General features: G+C 47.7%; 1 protein-coding gene across 1 annotated transcript in view; it reads left to right on the plus strand.

The window, feature by feature from the left end:
* The first annotated feature begins 7432 nt into the window (after window positions 1-7432).
* The window catches only part of RGMA (repulsive guidance molecule BMP co-receptor a), a 46620-nt gene continuing 35417 nt past the window's right edge, over window positions 7433-18635 (plus strand). The window contains exon 1 of the mRNA XM_055277129.2: window positions 7433-7693. Within this exon, the coding sequence (XP_055133104.1) occupies window positions 7680-7693 (14 nt within the window). The 5' untranslated portion in view covers window positions 7433-7679. The remainder of the gene's footprint in view (window positions 7694-18635) is intronic.

An 18635-nucleotide genomic window follows, 5' to 3' on the forward strand; every position in this document is an offset into this window, starting at 1 on the left:
TTAAATCAGGATCTTCAAGGATTCAAACTTACTATATACAGCCTAATTAATAAAGGGGTAATGATCTCCACTGTTCCTCCATTTGACAGCCATTTTTGCCTGTTCTTATATGTAGAAAAAATTAAGGGTGCCTCATAGTGGATTACTACAAACTTTACACCATGTTCCTATTCATTACGGCCTCCATACCCGATTCCCAATACTACGCCTAATTCTAGTCAATGATTGGTGAATAGTGAGCTCTTAGACATTTGGCTAACATGTTCAGTTCTGGTCCTATTTCAACAGCCTCTCAGATGCAGTTTGCCTCCACCTCCACAAGGGCACAACACACATTTTCCAGGCTACCCACAGGGTACCTCAAGGGCTTTGTCATCACACACAGTCTCTGAAGACAGGATCTTAAGGACATCCACCTTCTCTGGGAGCACAAGCATGACATTATATTGAGGAGACCCTCCTCCAAGAAGGCTCATTTGACACCCTTGTAAGGACGTGTAAGTCCAGTATCTCTTAGCACTTTTGAGGTTCTGGTGGCAACATATTCGTCATTTATAAATTTTACTTATAAATTAAAATCAACAGGCACTCTCATTAGTACCTTCAAAAATAAAAGGTAGGCTGGATGTGGTGACTCACACCTGTAATCCTAACACTTTGGGAGGCCGAGGTGGGCAGATCACCTGAGGTCAGGAGTTCAAAACCAGCCTGGCCAATCTGGTGAAACCCCATCTCTACTAAAAATACAAAAAAAAAATTAGGCAGGCATGGTGGCGGGCACGTGTAATCCCAGCTACTGGGGAAGCTGAGGCAGGAGAATCGCTTGAACTCAGGACGCAGAGGTTGGAGTGAGCTGAGACTGCGCCACTGCACTCCAGCCTGGGTGACAGAGTGAGACTCTGTCTCAAAAAATAATAATAATAAAATAAAAAAGAAAAGGCTTTGGCAACCTCTTCTCATGCCTCATGGTGTCTATGGACCACTTATGATGGCCATTTGTTGCCCCACAACTTCTGATAGCAAAAATTGCCCCTCTTGGCCTTGTCCTATGTTCCACTAAAACAGCCAACTGCTGGCTACCCTCTGGGTTCTCCTGCAAACAGAGTCTCTCACAGTCCCTGAGCCTGTGACTCTGCATTCCCAACTTCCTGTTATGCTGTGGGTCATGGAAACTGTACCCCCAGCAGCTCAGCACAGCTATAATGGCCTCCCTAAGACAGGACGGATCAAAACCTGGGCCCCCCGGCATATTCCACCTACAGGAGGGGGTGCCTTCCTTGTTCTCAGCCCCTTTCCATATGCCAGAGTGTTGGAAGAGGTCACCTCTTTTACAGAGCCCTTGGCTACCTGAAAGCTCATGAGATTCCCTGAGTGAACAGTAATGGGAGTTTGTAGACTGTACAGATGGCACTGCTGACCATCCTATGTGGTGGAACTTGGTGGAATGTTACTGCTTCCCATCCCTTAGCTAAGATGTCCCTGATAAAGGATGGGACCCAAGAAACAGACTTGGCCAAGCTTCAGGCAGTCATCTTGGCCCCGGATGCCCTGGCCAACAAATGGGCAAATTGATTAGAAACTATCAGGTCATTCTCTAGAAATTGTCCCCTTCAAGGTAAGGAGCTCTGGGATATTTTTGCCTCACAGATATCCAAAAGATATCAAAATCACACACTTCCACATATTCCAAGGCCACACTATAAGGCCTTTCCAGAACACTTTTTATTCCCTTCAAAGTTACAGACATCCCTGGTAGTAACCAAAACACATTTTACTTCTTAGAATATACCATGATGCTGGGCTCTTGAGAAAGGCATTCACTAGAACTTTCATGCCCCTGACAGGTCCCTGATAACCAGTTTAACTCCAAGACACACTGATGTTTTCAAATAACCTCTTTTCCAATTCCAGTCCAACACATAAATCACTAAAATTCTCTATCTTGCCCCAGGCGTTAACCTACTTTTTATAAATCTTCTATCTTCTATCTTACCCCTATCCCATAAGATTGAGGGAACATGCTCTCCTAGAACTCATTAACTGTAGACCAACAGGCAGGCAGCTGCTCATCTGATACAGAATCCACTTAAAATTAAACTTCCACCAAAACCAAACCAAACAGAAGCCCTGCCAGGGAGAGCTGCCCACGTCTGTTGACTGCTGATCTTATTACTACTGCTTTGGATACCTTCACTGGTTTACAGTCCAGAGGTCTACAGCATCCATTCCAGGGGGCACCCACTCAAAAAAGAGACCCCATTCCCACATCCCAGACAACATCACCCTAGCCCAAAATCCCACTGCTGGAAATGACAGTGCCTCAGATAACACTGCTCCAACCCAAGACTTTGATCGATGCTGGAGATGACCTCACGTCCTGTGCCAGACATGACTTCGCCTCTTACAGTGAAACCTCCACCCGGCAGTACTTGCCAGTGGATTGCCTCTCCTAAGGCACACGATGGACACAGAGCATCTTTTGCTTTTCTTCCTGAACTCGCTGCGTGCTTGGCCCACAATCCTGGTATTTTCCTTGCTCTCTGCTCAAATGTACACCCCCATACTTCCATTTTTAAAGGCAAATCCGGCACTGGTTATGAAAAGTAAGAGAGATGATTACTTTTCCCAGGAGGCACCTGACTCATATCAGTCAACCCCTTGACCTCCTGGGGAGAAGACCACCTGGCTGCCCTCTCCTACTCACCACCTCCAGCCTTCTACCACAACTCCCTGCCTGCATCTCCAACCCACAGCCACCATTCCTCTTGGTTACACACAATACCACTAATCTTTACGTATACTTCACTAAATTATCAGTTCATCATCTCCAACAACAGAACCACCCTCCACTAATGTTTAATTCGCTGGTTAAATGATCGTATTCCCCTTGCAGTCAATATCTCCACCACTCAGACTACACCTGGCTTCTATTTTTTAAAATGACACAAGGCAGGACGGGCGCGGTGGCTCAAGCCTGTAATCCCAGCACTTTGGGAGGCCGAGGCGGGCGGATCATGAGGTCAGGAGATCGAGACCATCCTGGCTAATATGGTGAAACCCCGTCTCTAGTAAAAATACAAAAAATTAGCTGGGCGAGGTGGCGGGCACCTGTAGTCCCAGCTACTCGGGAGGCTGAGGCAGGAGAATGGCGTGAACCCCGGTGGGGCAGAGCCTGCAGTGAGCCGAGATCGCGCCACTGAACTCCAGCCTGGGCGACAGAGCGAGACTCCGTCTCAAAAAAAAAAAAAAAAAAAAATGACACAAGGCACCAGCACCATGAGAGGAAGAGTCATACATTTGTTTAATCTATGTGCTGCCTCAGCACCCATTTTTAGGGCCGACATACGTTGTTGGAAACCCAGCCGTACCCCGCCACCTTCGGCCTAGAGGAAACGTTTCCTCCTCATGTAGCTGTGTGTGATATGGCCAGTGTGTTCCTCATCTCATTAAGCCAGAACCCAACACCTCCCACAGCTGCTGCTCACAATAAAACCTAACGGCCAATGCCAGAATCATGCTAATCAGTTGCCCCCTTCACACATTTTTTAAAACTAGCCAATCCACAACCCCCTCAGGAAAGCCTAAGGGATAATGCCCATAGAACATAATAAAGGCACAGCCAGCAGGTTCTCTCTCTTTCTGTTTCTCCCTCTCTCTCTCACTCCCTCCTCTCCCAGCTGTTTGAGCTCCCTGCAATCTCTAGACTTCCCCTTCAGCCCCCCGTTGGCACCCCTAACCTCTCCTGGATCTGTAAGTAACATATTTCTTGTATTTCATGCATTTTACATTCACCTCGTCATTGCGTCTCACCTGAACCACACACCCAAACCTAACTTTTCCCAATCAGGGCTCTCATAGAGTGGCTGTCTTGGCTTACGGCCACTCTTGACAGACCTCAAGACCAAATTAGAAAGGACCCATAACCATAAGAATCACAACAGCCTGTCCTCCCTCGTCTCTCCAGTGCACACACTCCAACCAGACTCGACACTCCCTATTGAACTTGCCCACCTTTTGCCACCTCCGTGCCCCTATGCAGGCGACTTCCCTGCCCAGGATGCTTTCCCCCCTTCCCTATCAACCACACACTACAATCAGATCCATCAGATGGGCCATCAGTGATCATTTCAATAAAGACTTTCCTAGTCCTTCCAACTAGCAATAATCCCATCCGTCTCCTAAATCCCATGACACTAGATTTCGTTTGTCTCTTCTTCCCTTCTACCTTGCAGCGTCAACTCCAGAGTGTCTCTGGGACTCTCTGAGCTGCAGTCTGGCTGGAAGAAAAGGCCAGAGACCGGCCTTAAGAAGCATTTGCACAAGTGCTGTGTTTTATTAGAATTCTATGCGGAGGGTTGCTGATGAGGACAGATAATGGAGCTGCTATGCAATGCCCCCTCAACCCTAGCCACCAAGGCCTATTTACTCCTTCTTGCTCCCACTAGACTGCAAGAGTCTAAGGACAGAGGCTGTGTGCCTCGGGTCAGCACCCTCTGCAGTGTTGAGCCCAGTGCCTGACATGGAGGAAGTGCTTGACACAAATGCCTCCGGGAGGCATCCCTGCTGGAAGGAAACACAGCTTCTTCTGGTCTGTGCAGAAGTAGTAAGTCCTAGCACCTATTGCTGGCTCTTGGCTCACTAAAGCCAAGGGTGGGAGTCAGTCAGTCCTTCCTCAGTAGGTTCCGAGGACAGTTGCTGACTTGCTCTTTCTTTAAGGTGCCTTTTACTTTTGAACCTGAATTTGTCTAGAAAAATGTAATGGGCAGGGCACCCGATCCAAAGGGATGGCCCCAGTGGCAACCCTGAGTGAAAAGTAAGGCCAAATCACTGTCACATTGCTTTGTCAATTTCACTATGAATCCACATTCCGAGGATGCACTCTTGCCCAGTAGGCACCACCCCTCACTGGCAACAGAGAGACAGCAAATTGCTCCACACCCCAGTAGCACAGGCTTTCCCTGCGCCAGGTGTGGTGCATCCCAGGAGAGCTTTCTCACACCAGGTGGCATCCAGGTGGATCTGGCAACTACCCAGCAAGCACGTATCCTCCCTCACAAAAGGGAAAAAGAGGAAGAGTGGCCAAGAAGGGGTGGAAACCCCAGTTTTCCTCTATAAATGTGAGGCCGGATTTTAACCTCTCCCTTGGCAACTCTACACATCAGACAAGAAAGAAACTAATACAGATATTAGTCTTGTACTGACTTAGACTTTCACTTACCCCGCCCCTTGTTTCTTAATGGCCTTTTTTCTTTTTTTTAAACTCTTGAACGTAGGTTAGCCTGTTTCCTGTTCATATTAAGGAATCCAGGCCCTTTGCAGTAAAGAAAGACAAGGATACCCTGGAGCTTTATATTAGGAATGTTTCTAGATTGTTGGTTGAAATCATGTCCGTTTGTTAATTTGCACCCTAAACACACCTCACGGCTTCATTTAAATCTGAGCACTCTGTGTATTCCAACTGCCTATGCAGGGTTCCAACTTAATCAAGTACTTAATGAGTAGCATTAATATTCGTTGTCTTCTCCACGAGTGGCTGCACTCATCGAGGTAAACAGTTACTGGCTACCTCCACGGCCCTTGGTTGAGCTGAGAATTGTCCGTCCTTATCTAGACAGTGGATTGTTTGTCCCCCACCATCGGAAAACCTTGCTGGTTACCTTCCAAAGGCCTCATTTTAAAAAGACACGTTTCCACTTATAGACTTTTTAAAATGCCAGGCAATTTGGAAGAACAGTAAGAAATCTATTATCTGCGTGACAGTCATTCAGAGATTCTTGTAGTGTGCCAGGCACCATACTAAGTGCTAGGAATGCAATGATGACTCCAAGGAGTCCTGGTTCCTGCCCTCATGATGCTTATGGTATGGTGGGAGAGGCCAACATGTACGGAAAGGTCACTCTAGTGAGCACATAATTACAGAGTGAGCTCAGTGTTAGGAAGGAGAGACATGGATGTGAGGACTCCCTAGAGGGTGGGGAAGATGTTGGAGCTGAGCTATGAAAGATGAAGAAATTGGTTATTCACTGAATGTCAGGGCACAGAATGTCAGGGCCGGAAGACCACACACACACACACACACACACACACACACACACACACCCTACTATTCATAGATGAGGCAACTGAAGCCCAGCAGAGCTAGATGACTTGCCTAAGGTCAGAGCTAATTCTAGAAACCCATACCCAATCCCTTCCTGCTAAACCACTTAATTTTATTTATATCCCAGCTATAGATTATCCAAATACACTTGACAAATAAAACGGAGAATATTGAGTTAAAACCACATCTCTCAAGACCACACGCATAAATAACGATCGTGTTTTAATGCGGACGATACCTTTTCATTTTGCAAATCCAGAGTTCTCATCATATCAAAATTCAAGACAGTTTGTTCTGTAAGAAGGGGAAGGTCATAACCCTGTCTAGAATGTACTGGCAAATCTCTCTAACCGTGCAGTGCTAATTTGGGCCTGAGCTGTGTAACCAGACCGACTTCACGCTCCAGCTGGGGTTTCAGATCCACACATGGCGATTGGGTGGCTGTTTGCTGTTTCACAGCAAGGGTCCTTCCCCGGGCTCCCGAGGCCTCTGGGGATTTACCGCTCCCTGCGTGGCCGTGTTCTCGCCACTGTGTGCATGCGCTGAATGTTGAAAACATTCTTTTGAAAAGCCCAGGAGATTCCACTCGCAATCTGTGCGTGTGCACGTAAAAGCGCAGAGACTGGAAAGAGCCGCGGCGGAGCACACCCTGAGCGAAGGTTACCGCGGGGGAGCCGCGGCCGTGCGAGGGAATGCGACACGGTCTTTTCACTCTAGACACTCCTGAGTTAGGTAAAATTCTACGCAAGAATATATTCGTGTGTTAGCATGTAATACATATGTATTAGTTTTTTCAAGAAGAGTCTTAAACAACAACAAAATCTCTATAGAACAAAGGTGCGTCTCCGCAGAGCGCAACAGCATTTGTCTTGGATGTAACCGCCTTCTCCAGAAATCTCAGAACTCCCCTCGACCACCTCCTAACTGAAGGACACCGTGCGCTCCACCGCAACCCTGCGGGGGATTCGGAAAGTTGGAGGCGCCCCGGGGAGTCGCCGCGCTTGCCGCCCGCGCCCCCTAACCTGAGCATTCAAGGAATCTTGACTTGGCCGCTGGCGCACTCCGCACCCACCCAGCCGGTGCTGATGCGGGAGGGTGGGGCCGCGGCGGGGCGGGGCAACGCAAGCCCGCACCCCGCTCCTGCCCGCCCCTCCCTGCCGGCCCCGTCCGCGCGCGCCCCCCGCCCGCGGCCCGGGCGCCCGGCCCGCCCCCTCCCCTCGGCGCGCAAACGAACCTCGCGACGCCGCGCTCGGCGGCGGGCGGGGGCCGGGCCAGGGAGGGGGCTGGTCCCGGCCGCCCCACTCTGCAGTTGTCTCCCGAGCGCTGGCTGCGCAGCCCGAGCCGCTGGGCCGGGGAAGCACTGGCCGTTCGCTCCCGGGCCGGCTCCTCCAGGCGCTCGCAGGCATGCAGCCCGGGAGCAGGAGGCGCGCCCCGGGCCGCTGCTGAGCCGGCCGGGGCGGCGGGGACCAGCGCCAGCGGAGCCCCTCCCACCTTGCCCTGGGGCAGACGAGCGGCGCCCCGACACCCCCTCTTCTCCCGCAGCCCCGCCAGCCTCACCCCCCGCGGGCCGCAGGGGCTCATGCAGCCGCCAAGGTAAGCGCGGGTCGGGAGCCGGGCGGACCCGGCTCTGACATCTCCGAGGCGCCGCCGACACTTGCCGGGGCCACGGCGCTGCCTTGGTCTTCCCTAGCCCCGCGTCTCATCTTGCTCCCATGTTGCCCACATTTGGAGCTTTGCTGCGCCTCGATCGCTTTAGCTGTTGGCAGCAGGAAAGTTTTTGTGGTTTGGTGTTTGTTCTTTTTTCCTAAAATACTCTCCCCCGGGCAGCCGCCAGCGCGCGTGGTTGGGCAGACCCGGCGCACGTCCCTTACACCGTGTGCGGGCTGGGAGCTCCCTCCCTCCGCCCGGCTCGCGGAGCCCGGGACGGAGCCGGCCACCCGACTGTCCCGCCGTGAACCCCCATTGGCCCGCGCCGCCCGGGCCCCCGCCTCCCGCTCGACGCCCGGCTGCGGAGCTGCCTGGCCTCGGGGATGTCGGCGCAGTGCACCGCGTGGGCTCGCGTCCCGGAGGCCCTTTGCCTCGGCGCGCCGGCGTACGGGAAGGTGCGGACCTTGGATTGAGGGCCGAGGATGCCCATGGCCAAGCCGCCCCGGCGTTCCTAAGTGGACGGGTGGGCACGGCGACGATTCAGCGCCGGCTCGCGCCGCAGCTCAACCCAGGGTACAAGCCCGGGCAAGGGGGACAGGTGTATTTAATGGGAGGGCGAGTGTGGGGGACGCTCGGGTGCAATTCGGGATTGTGTCTTATTAATGTAATTGTATTAGACTTGCTCGAAGGTAGACTCAGTTCTCCCAAATTGAGATTTTTTTTTTTTTTTTTTTTTTTGAGACGGAGTCTCGCTCTGTCGCCCAGGCTGGAGTGCAGTGGCGCAGTCTCGGCTCACTGCAAGCTCCGCCTCCCGGGTTCACGCCATTCTCCTGCCTCAGCCTCTCCGAGTAGCTGGGACTACAAGCGCCCGCCACCACGCCCGGCTAATTTTTTGTATTTTTAGTAGAGACGGGGTTTCACTGTGGTCTCGATCTCCTGACCTCGTGATCCGCCCGCCTCGGCCTCCCAAAGTGCTGGGATTACAAGCGTGAGCCACCGCGCCCGGCCCCAAATTGAGATTTTAATGGGAGCCTGTGAGCTGCTATTATGTGGTGTGGTTTTGGGAGGTGTTGGGTTGTATTTATTTTATAAATTGGGTGTCTCGCGGGCGGAGTAGGGGAAGTAGCGCCATCTAGCGGAAGTGGTGAGCTGTGCATTCCTCTTAGGCTGCGAAGTTGGGTGTTCTCGAAGTAGTCCCCTGCACGAGGTGGAGAGGCAGGAACCAGCCCTCGCCTCCAGGCTAGAGGCTACAGTAGCTCTCTCGAGTATCGTGGGTACCAGAGAGAACCCCGACGTCCCGTGCTCAGCACATTGAGCTCAGGGGACGAAATTGCGGGTCGTGTTGAGTGGCATGCTGTCACCTAAAGGAGCTCCATCACCTTCTCCATCTGGTTTTAGACTCTTCCAGCAAAAACATAACATAAAAGGTTAACTGCTGCAAGAAGATGCCCCTTCCGCAGGCATCTGGTGCAGAGATCTTGAAAACCAATGCACAAACCTCTGTCTTCTCCTGTGCATCACAAACAGGTGATGTCTTGGGTGGATTTTGAGCCGTGACCCCTAGAAAAGAGAGTAACTGTGCTCCGAAGAGCAGCAGGAGGAGAACTGGGAGAGGGCCTCCTGCCCATCTGTACAGGAACAGAATAGTGTACGCAAACTGGCCTTTTTTTTTCTTTTGCACATACAAAGAAGGGGTTTCTTGCCGTTACCACAGCAAGTGACAAGCAAGCCCCCTTTACAGGGACGTGATCTCCAATTAACAACTGGGGCAGACGTGGCTGGATGGCAAGTCCTGCAGACAAAGGCTCTGGGTGGGGCACCCACACATCCAGGCGGGCTCCGCGTTCTCTGTGGCTGGTTTTTGCTGCCACCTTCCAGGCCAGATAATATATTAGCAGTGAGCTGGGTTCACGCTGTTCTGAAGGGCACCCTGGCCCCTTGTAGAGCAGTGTAGTGGTCTACTGTAGTACCCCATTGAGACTCTCTGGGCTGTGGGGGTAGTGAAAGAGGTCTTAGCCTCCTTTTTTCAAGTACCCTGCTTCCATTATTTCCCTCCCAGGTGTCAGACAGGTGCTTACACTTTCCAATAGACATATGAAATGGTGGGTGGCTGGTCTGCCCCCTCATGCTGTCTCAAACTGTGTCTCCATTGGTAGGTATTTATTTCATCATGAGACTTGTGACACACGAGGTCTTAGAATAGCTTGGCATCTCATTCAAGGAGGGCACCTTTGACTTTTGCTAAGAAACCTCTGCCTGCTTTCTCTTTTTACAAACCTCCCCCAAGGAATGACTTGCTGCTTCCCAGTGTATGTAATAATAGGGAATAAAGGCACAAGAATCTCCTTTTTAATACAATCCCTTGCTCTTCAGCAGCCCCGTGAGAAGCCAAACCCAAGAATTCTTAGATGAGCAATTGCAAAATGAAATAAATAAGGAGTGAGCATCCCTGACATTGGGACAGGGAGTTTTTCAGCCATTCTTCCAGGGATGCCTGCTGCTCCCAGGAAGCAGGCAGGAACAGGTGCTGGTATTTTCAGTTTCTCAAAAGAAACTGATGGCCAGAAAGCAGAAGGGATATGGCCAGGGTTCTATGAGTGTAAAGTGCTTTTTTCCCCCTACAACCTTGCTACCAAATGAATTAAGTTCTAGCGCTTGTTTTTACCAAGTATGGTTGCAAAATTTGTTCCTGCCTTGAAGCATGCAGTATAGACATGAAAGAAGGCATGGTCACCGATCCATCAAGAAGCCTGCCATCCAGGGAAAGAGGCAGGACGTATTCAAGTGCAACTGAGCAAAAACATACAAGGATTATCTGAAAGCAGTGCAGGCTTATTGGAATCTGTTAGTTCTGTGAAACGAAATGACACTACTCCTTACAGGTAATTATTCTAGAACTTGACTTATAATATCCCAAAGGTAAGTTTAGTTAACTTTTAAGTGTCTGTGGTGTTCCTGTGGCTCTTTTAGGGAATGGCTTTGCTTCCATTATTTAGCCATTCAACAAACTTAACTGAACATAAATTTAACCTGAAGAAGGGACGCTCCAGGTTTCCCCACCTGTTTGGTATCCAGCCTATCCAAAAGACAGGCTCCTCTTTTTCTTATTTTGAGCAAATGACTGCTCAGTTTCAGCCTCTCTTCTCTTAGCAATAGAGCTATAAAGGAGCAATGAATAGGGCAGTGGAAAAAATTAAGGATTGCCTTACCCAAGTATGCATACAAGGCTAGGCAGAAGTCAGTTTCCTTGGTGACAGATGAACAAATGAACTCTATTGAAAGGATACCGAGTTTCTTAGCCAGGTCTGTCCTGTGAGTAGAAGTGCTATATCATGTTAGAACCCAGGGGTCAGGAGGCAAGAATGCCTAGTGAGGTGTGAAACTTTACAATTCTTAGGGCAGGAAGAAGAAGGAATTTTAAAATTAGGGCAGAAATTGACAAAATAAATGCAAATGTCTTTTATAACCTCATATAAAAATTTTTAAGTCACTGGTAACTGACTAACATAAAAATGTACTATGTACCTACCCAACTTATGAAATGATTATAACCAGATTACTACAGTAAATAATGGAAGTGTAGCAAACAGTTTATGCAGAGAGTGACTACGGAATTGCTGGTTGGATTTACCTTTCTCATTTTTCAACTGCTTGTTTAAAGCAGTGCTACAAGATGAAGAACTTTCAGAAAGCAAAATACTGGATTTGCCAGAGCCTGAAAATTAGGCAGAAAGGAGGTCAACTATCTGGTCAAAGGAGGCCAATTCCCATAGGTTCTGTGTCCTCTGTGCACCAAAAATGCCCCAAAATTCATTGACTTCTGTCTTGGCAGGACATTTTAGTAGTTACCGTCTGTTGTGGCTTCTCCTTATAGTTCATTTTTTCATCTTCATGGACTCTAAGATCAGGGTCTTTGTAGCAGCTCACCCTGGCTGACAGGAACAGTTTGCTCTGTTTCCTGGTAATATTCTATCCCTCTGTCCTTGGAAACAGAGATATTCTGCCTAATTTCTCAGTAACAGTTTTGGTAACATTATTTTATTCTTAGTGTACATTTCTTCTTGAAGATGGATGCAACCCATTTTTATCCTTTGTAGGTATTTTGAAGAATTTTCTCCTTGATGTCTTTAAACGAGATTAGGTGGAAGCATGCAACATACATATACCTACCCCTGAAGGCCCCTACACATCCCTCACATTGCTAGTATTGTCAGCCACAGTGCATACTCTTCTTTAGGATTCACTCCCCTATTAGACTTTTATACTTTTCTCAGGTGATCTGCACCATGATGTGACTCTCCTCTCCAGATTGTCTATTCAAAAACCCTGAGATAGCCAGGCACGGTGGCTCACTCCTGTAATCCCAGCACTTTGGGAGGCCAAGGCGGGCAGATCACTTGAGGTCAGGGGTTCGAGACCAGCCTGGTCAACATGGTGAAACCCCGTCTCTACTAAAAGTGTAAAAACTGGCCGGGTGTGGTGGCGCGTGACTGTAGTCCCAGCTACTCCGGTGGCTGAGAGAGGAGAATCGCTTGAACCCGGGAGGCGGAGGTTGCAGTGAACCAAGATCATACCACTGCAACTGCACTCCAGCCTGGGCAACACAGCCAGACTCCATCTCAAAAAAAAAAAAAAAAAAAAAAAACCTTGACATCTGATCGTTTGAGGTGTTTTCACAAAGTTTGGTTCTCTCTATCAAAGTCTGACCCACTTATAAGCTTGTAAGAATAGAAGATCTTGCTGATGGATGCCTTGCAGGAATACCATTCTGCCTGTTCAAATGCTCATCGAAAAGAGGCTTGCTCAAAAACGTCTCCTGGGTAAATGCTGGGGTCCTCTCCATGACTTAAAAATGTGTTGCCAGTGTGCATTTTCAGCACTGACAGTGGCAGCCTGAAGAATAGATTGCCCTTGAAAGAACATAGCCACGGAACTCTCTGTTCTTCCACGCAGGTTTTTTTCTGGTTGTCAGAGCACACAGAAATGCCCATTTCATTCATAGAACCATAAAAAGTTACAGGGTTTCCTCAAAATAATTGGTACCTTGAAAATAATAATTAACATTTGTTTGGAAGTTTTGGTGTCTAATGTGCTTTCATTTACATTTTAGTTTAATATCCTTTATGGAAAGAGGTAAAGTATAAATAATAAATAGATTCTTTTGTGCAATTGCATTTTCCCAGATGGGCTCCCATTTATTGATACAAGGGAAGCAAAGCAAAAAGAGAAGCAAAGCTTAGAGGCTGGGCTTACCTGTAGACGTTACGAAGTTCATGATGGCATTCCCTCAAAGGTCCAGCCCTGCTAATAACCCCTCACTGCTGAATTTGGACAGGTCATTTTTGCCTCTGAACATGAGGCTTCTGTGAGTTTAATTTATTTTGTTATATATCAATCAGTGCAACTAAAATAGTCTTACATTCAGATTTCAGAATACTGATTTCAAAATGCTTCTCTTGGCTGGGCGTGGTGGCTCACATTTATAATTCCAGCACTTTCGGAGGCCGAGGTTGGCTAACTGCTTGAGCTCAGGAGTTCGAGACCAGCCTGGCCAACATGGTGAAACCCAGTTTCTACTAAAAAATACAAAAATTAGCCGGGCATGGTGGCATGCACCTGTGGTCCCAGCTACTTGAGGGGCTGTGGTGGGAGGATCGCTTGAACCTTGGAAGCGGAGGTTGCAGTGAGCTATGACCATGCCATTGTACTCCAGCCTGGATGATAGAGTGAGACCTTGTCTCAGAAAAAAAAAACAAAAAGCTTCTCTTGCTTTCCTGAAACACTTGGTTTTGGTTTTGTAGAGTCTTTGGGTATCCCAAGATCATATGACAAAAAAAGCTAAATGTCACCTTCTTCCATGCTATGAGAGTTTTACGTTGCTATTATTTTTCTCTGATAAGGAGCATTTTGAGCAAGTAGATCCCTAAGCTCCAGGTGTCTGACTTCTTCATGAGTAAATGGATGCTGTTGGCAGGGTCTACTGACTTCAGGCCTGCGGGAGAACATACTCGCCCTCTGAGCCTCGGCCAGGAGGCAACAAGAGCAAGGCAAACCTAAGCCAAGATGGCGCATGGGCCCTCCCTTTCCGGGTCAATGACCAGTCTCTAAAGGCTGAAGCCCATCTGGCTTAAAACTTGAGATGAGCTGTGAGTGGCTTGTGGACTGAAAGAACTCCAATGAATTGATACTGTAGATAGGTTTACCTAAATGTCTTCCTGTTGTTTAAGTAAATCTATTTAACTCGCATTCGAAGGCTAAGTCTAGGTAAGTACTCTAGGAATACGTGATCTAAAAAATGTCATTTACCATCCAAAAGAAAGACAAAAAATTCCCTAATCTAATTATTTCAATTTCTTAGGTCTCTAGGATGGATGGGGGAGATTGTTCACGGAAATTTTTCTCTTCTTAAAACATTTTTATATTTTTGTCAATGTCTGGAGAACAGTATATCTCTAAACATATCCCCATTTCTAATGCATGATCCGTCATTCTACATATGGGGCATATTATTGGACTGACAGAAATAAATAAACCATGAGTGAAGATGAGAAGCAGCTGTAGTTTGCTGGGAAAAACACTGCACTTGGCATCTCAAGACCTGGGTTTGAGCCTCTGCACAGCTACTTGTATTTATGGTCCTTAGACAAGACTTAGAAATGAGTCTGTCTCGTTTGTGAAATGGAAATGGCTGTGCCCATTGCATAGTTAAGATGACGACTCTGTGGTTACACGGGGAGTTTTTTCCAGTAGGTGCTCATCAGGCCTCAAGTATAACTGAAAATGAACTTAAAACCCATCTAGAAGTCAAGGTTATCCGTGAGTCCTTGCAGAATTCTGCAGAGCTCCCCCAACATCCTGTATGTACAAGGCTGTAGCTGAATCTGGCGCTTAGTAGGCACTATTGTAGTCCAAACAATAGTTCATGGTATAAAATGAATATTGGCAACTACTTACCAACACTTACTCTATGCTAGGCATCTGTTCTAAGTGGGTTATGATTGTATTAACTCATTCAATCCTCACAACAATCTTTTGATAGATCTGCAAGTATATCCCTATCTTACAGATGAAATAACTGAGATCTGGAGAGTCTGTGTTCAGACTGCATGTTCTTAGCCCAGCATGCTATATTGCCTCTGTAATATAAAAGTGAAGATTTTGGGAGGCCGAGGCGGGTGGATCACGAGGTCAGGAGATCGAGACCACGGTGAAACCCCGTCTCTACTAAAAAATACAAAAATTTAGCCGAGCGTGGTGGCGGGCGCCTGTAGTCCCAGCTACTCGGAGAGGCTGAGGCAGGAGAATGGCGTGAACCCGGGAGGCGGAGCTTGCAGTGAGCCGAGATCGCGCCACTGCACTCCAGCCTGGGTGACAGAGCGAGACTCCGTCTCAAAAAAAAAAAAAAAAAAAAAAAAAAAAAAAGGTGAAGAAATTCCCTTAGCCTTGACAAAGTTAGGAAAGAAAAACAATGGTGGAAGCGAATGTCACATAAGGTGACACATTTGTTCTTTCTGGATTGGCACTTTTCCCCACCTCCCATCAGCTGGGGATTGTCTCTATTTCAGCTTTGCTTAGCCATTCTAAACAGTTTTGAATGTGATGAACAACTTGGTTATCTGTTCTTATTGCTAAATGTCTATGGTATTTGTGCTTGGCGCTAAATTATTCATTAATCCAAATACTCCAGCCTTCTGTTGGTTGAGAGAGAGACACAGACGCACTGTCGGTTCAGACAGTTGCCATTTGGTGGATAAATGGTTCCAAGCCCGTTCTTCTCCCAAGAACTTACCGGAATGGGGAGACATAAGCGCTGTGTGGTCTGTTCTCTCTTACAGGAACCTGGTATGTCTTGTGTATGTGTACCCAAAAGCTGCTTTCAAACCTCAGGCGGTTGCTAAATGTATGGTTTCAGGTATACCATAGTATTGTTGGGGATTATTACTGAATTTCACGGTGACATTAAAACATAAAAAATGTCACTCTTCAAATGACATTTCCTACGTGCTTGGCCACATTTTCACTTGGGGACTGCAGAGGTGTTACAGATGAGGCCTCGGAATGGCTCCTCACAATCAAGTGTGGGCAAGGCTAGTTAGTTACAGAGCCAGTATCAATTCACCGGATCCCTGGAGACAGGACTCTGGAGCTTGGAGATCTCCTGGGGCAGCCAGGCTGTGATTCTGCAGCTGGAGAAGCTGAGGGGCTGAAGATAGGACAGGGCGTGGTGCCACACAGCTGGAGTTAGGACCACCCCAAATCCCACGTCTCTGTCTTTCCCCATATTCAGTGGCAGTGTCTTGAAGCTTTCCATCCTAACACTGACAATTAAGCAGTTCGTAAATACTATTGCTTTTGTACTGGGTTTTGCGGGCAGAAGAATTTGCAAACTTTAGAGACCAGATAGTAGGTGTGATAGGAAGTCTCAGACAAGAGTTTTAAGAAGAAAGTGGTGGTCGGGGGGAGACTTTCATTAAGAAAGTGTAGTTATAGCCCAGTTTATAGTCCCAGTAAAAAGAAATGGGAGAAGTAGGGAGAAAAGAAACATGGCTGCTCCAGGAGGTTACTGAGAGTATGGGAAGTCAAGAAGGACAGGTGCGAAAGAAGGAAAGAGGGTCATACATCCAAATACCACGGAAGGGCGGCCATGGAAACTGCTGGCCACCCAGCAGGAAGGCTCCAGCCCAGCCCAGCCTGAACTGAGCCTGGGGCAGCAGAGGTCAAAGGGAGCACAGAGGGAGTCCTTGCTTCTGTTCAGAGCGAGAGGATGGAGTAGGGTTAGTAGAGGCAGAGAGAAAACGAAAAGCCCCATGCCTGGGGAGCAGCTGTTATCAGAGGTGGCCTGGCAGCTGGGAGTCACCCAGAGCTGCCCAAAGCTCACTCTGTCACCAAGCCTGCTGGGTGACCTCAAGCAGGTTACTTATCTTCTGCAGTGTAAGTTTGGGTGAATGTGCCAAAAACCCCATCTCCACAAAAAATACCAGAGAATGACCCAGGCGTGGTGGCATGTTCACCTGTGGTCCCAGCTACTCAGGAGGCTGAGGAGGAAGGATCGCTTCAATCCAGGAGGTTGAGGCAGCAGTGAGCCATGATTGTGCCACGCTACTCCAGCCTGGGCGACAGAGCAAGACCTTGTCTCAAAAAAAAAAAAAAAAATTAAAAACCCATTAAAATATTGGAATAAAATCTAATACTTGGCAATATTTGGTAATTTTTTAATTAAAAATTTTAGTTTAACTTTTAAATGAAAACTTTTAATTTTGGTAAAATTTTTAAATTTTTGGTAGTTTTTTCTTCTTGGTAATTATGTCTTAATTACCAAGAATAAGAGTCCCTCGTGGTGAGGGAAGGAGCATCAAAGCTCAGGTGATATTCTTTACACAGAGAGAAAGGAAGCCTCAGATAATGAAGATGTCAGCAACATCCTCATAGCCAAAATGTGCAGCTATCCTTCTGTGTGGCACCTGTGTCCACAAGCACGCACGCTGTGCCTCCCGCCCACAAGGGAAGTCCACCCTACCTGAGAAGGGTCCTTTTTTTTTGAGAGAGAGAGTCTCTCTCTCTTGCCCAGGCTGGAGTGCAGTGGCAGGACCTCTGCTCACTGCAACCTCCGCCTCCTAGGTTCAAGTGATTCTCTTGCCTCAGCCTCCAAAGTAGCTGGGGTTACAGGTGCCCACCACCATGCCTGGCTAATTATTGTATTTTTAGTAAAAATGGGGTTTCACCACGTTGGCCAAGCTGGTCTCAAACTCCTGACCTCAGGTAGTCCGTCCGCCTTGGCCTCCCAAAGTGCTGGGATTACAGGTGTGAGCCACAGCACCCAGTCAGAAGGGTCATTTTAAATAGCCACTTTTGCAGAATAGATACTAAAAAGTATGATTATGAAGCACACTTTATAAAGTCTCGACTAGCTGAACGAAGCACAATGTGTTTTCTAGAAAGAACGTGAAACCCAACCAATCTATTAGCATTCTTTAAGGAGTCAGAAACAGGCCTGGAGACGAGGGAGAAACCCAGGATGAATTCTGTTTAGACTTTAAAAATTCCTTCTGACAAAGTTCCACCCCAAAGGTCATTTACAATAGTAAGTCTCTCCAGCATGTGCGGGGAAATTGCTGTGGATCAGAATTATCCTTAGAGACAAGAAATAAAAAATAGGATAAACAGGTACTTTTCTGGATGAAGAATTATTAACAGTGAGGATCCCCCAGGATCGTGGGTGCATCCAGACTTAGTTTAAATTTACATGGATTATCTGAAGAAGGGAAAGCTCAGATGGTTCCAGGCTTTGGGATGAAATGAAGGCTATGCAGAGATGGCAAACAAATGGTGATTAACTGCAGGATGAGCTTAGCAGTTAGCAAGAACATGCATATTAAGCTTTTGCAGGCGCAAGTCTGTTAATGCATTTATGAGAACATAATCCAAATTACAGGAAAACGGACTTTGTCCGGTCTGTTTATAGCCACAAAAGAGGATCCTTGGGATCTTTGCAAAATGTTTGTTTGCTACAGGCCACTCAGGACCAAGTGTTCAGAAAATGCTAAAATACTGTCAGAAATGATATTGGAAAACAAACGAAAAATAGTATTCTACCTGGGCTCTACCCATACCTGGCAGCTGTATTCTCTTCCCCTTGAGAAAAATATCTCAGAACTGCAGAAGGTGAGCAATAACATCACCTGAAGTTCTTCACGAGAGGCCGGGCTGCTTTGTATCTTAAGGGTTTTAGTGTGGAAAGATGAAGCCAGAAAGATGTTATGATCAAAGTCTATAAAACCTTGAAGGTTATGGAGAGAGAGAACAAGTACTGATTCATCAAATCTGAGATGACCAGACCCCAGGATGGCCCTTAAAGTTTGAAAGAGGAATTTGAGGGATAAATTAAAAA

The sequence above is a fragment of the Symphalangus syndactylus genome, chromosome 5 (assembly GCF_028878055.3).
Source record: "Symphalangus syndactylus isolate Jambi chromosome 5, NHGRI_mSymSyn1-v2.1_pri, whole genome shotgun sequence".
Classification (NCBI taxonomy): domain Eukaryota; kingdom Metazoa; phylum Chordata; class Mammalia; order Primates; family Hylobatidae; genus Symphalangus; species Symphalangus syndactylus.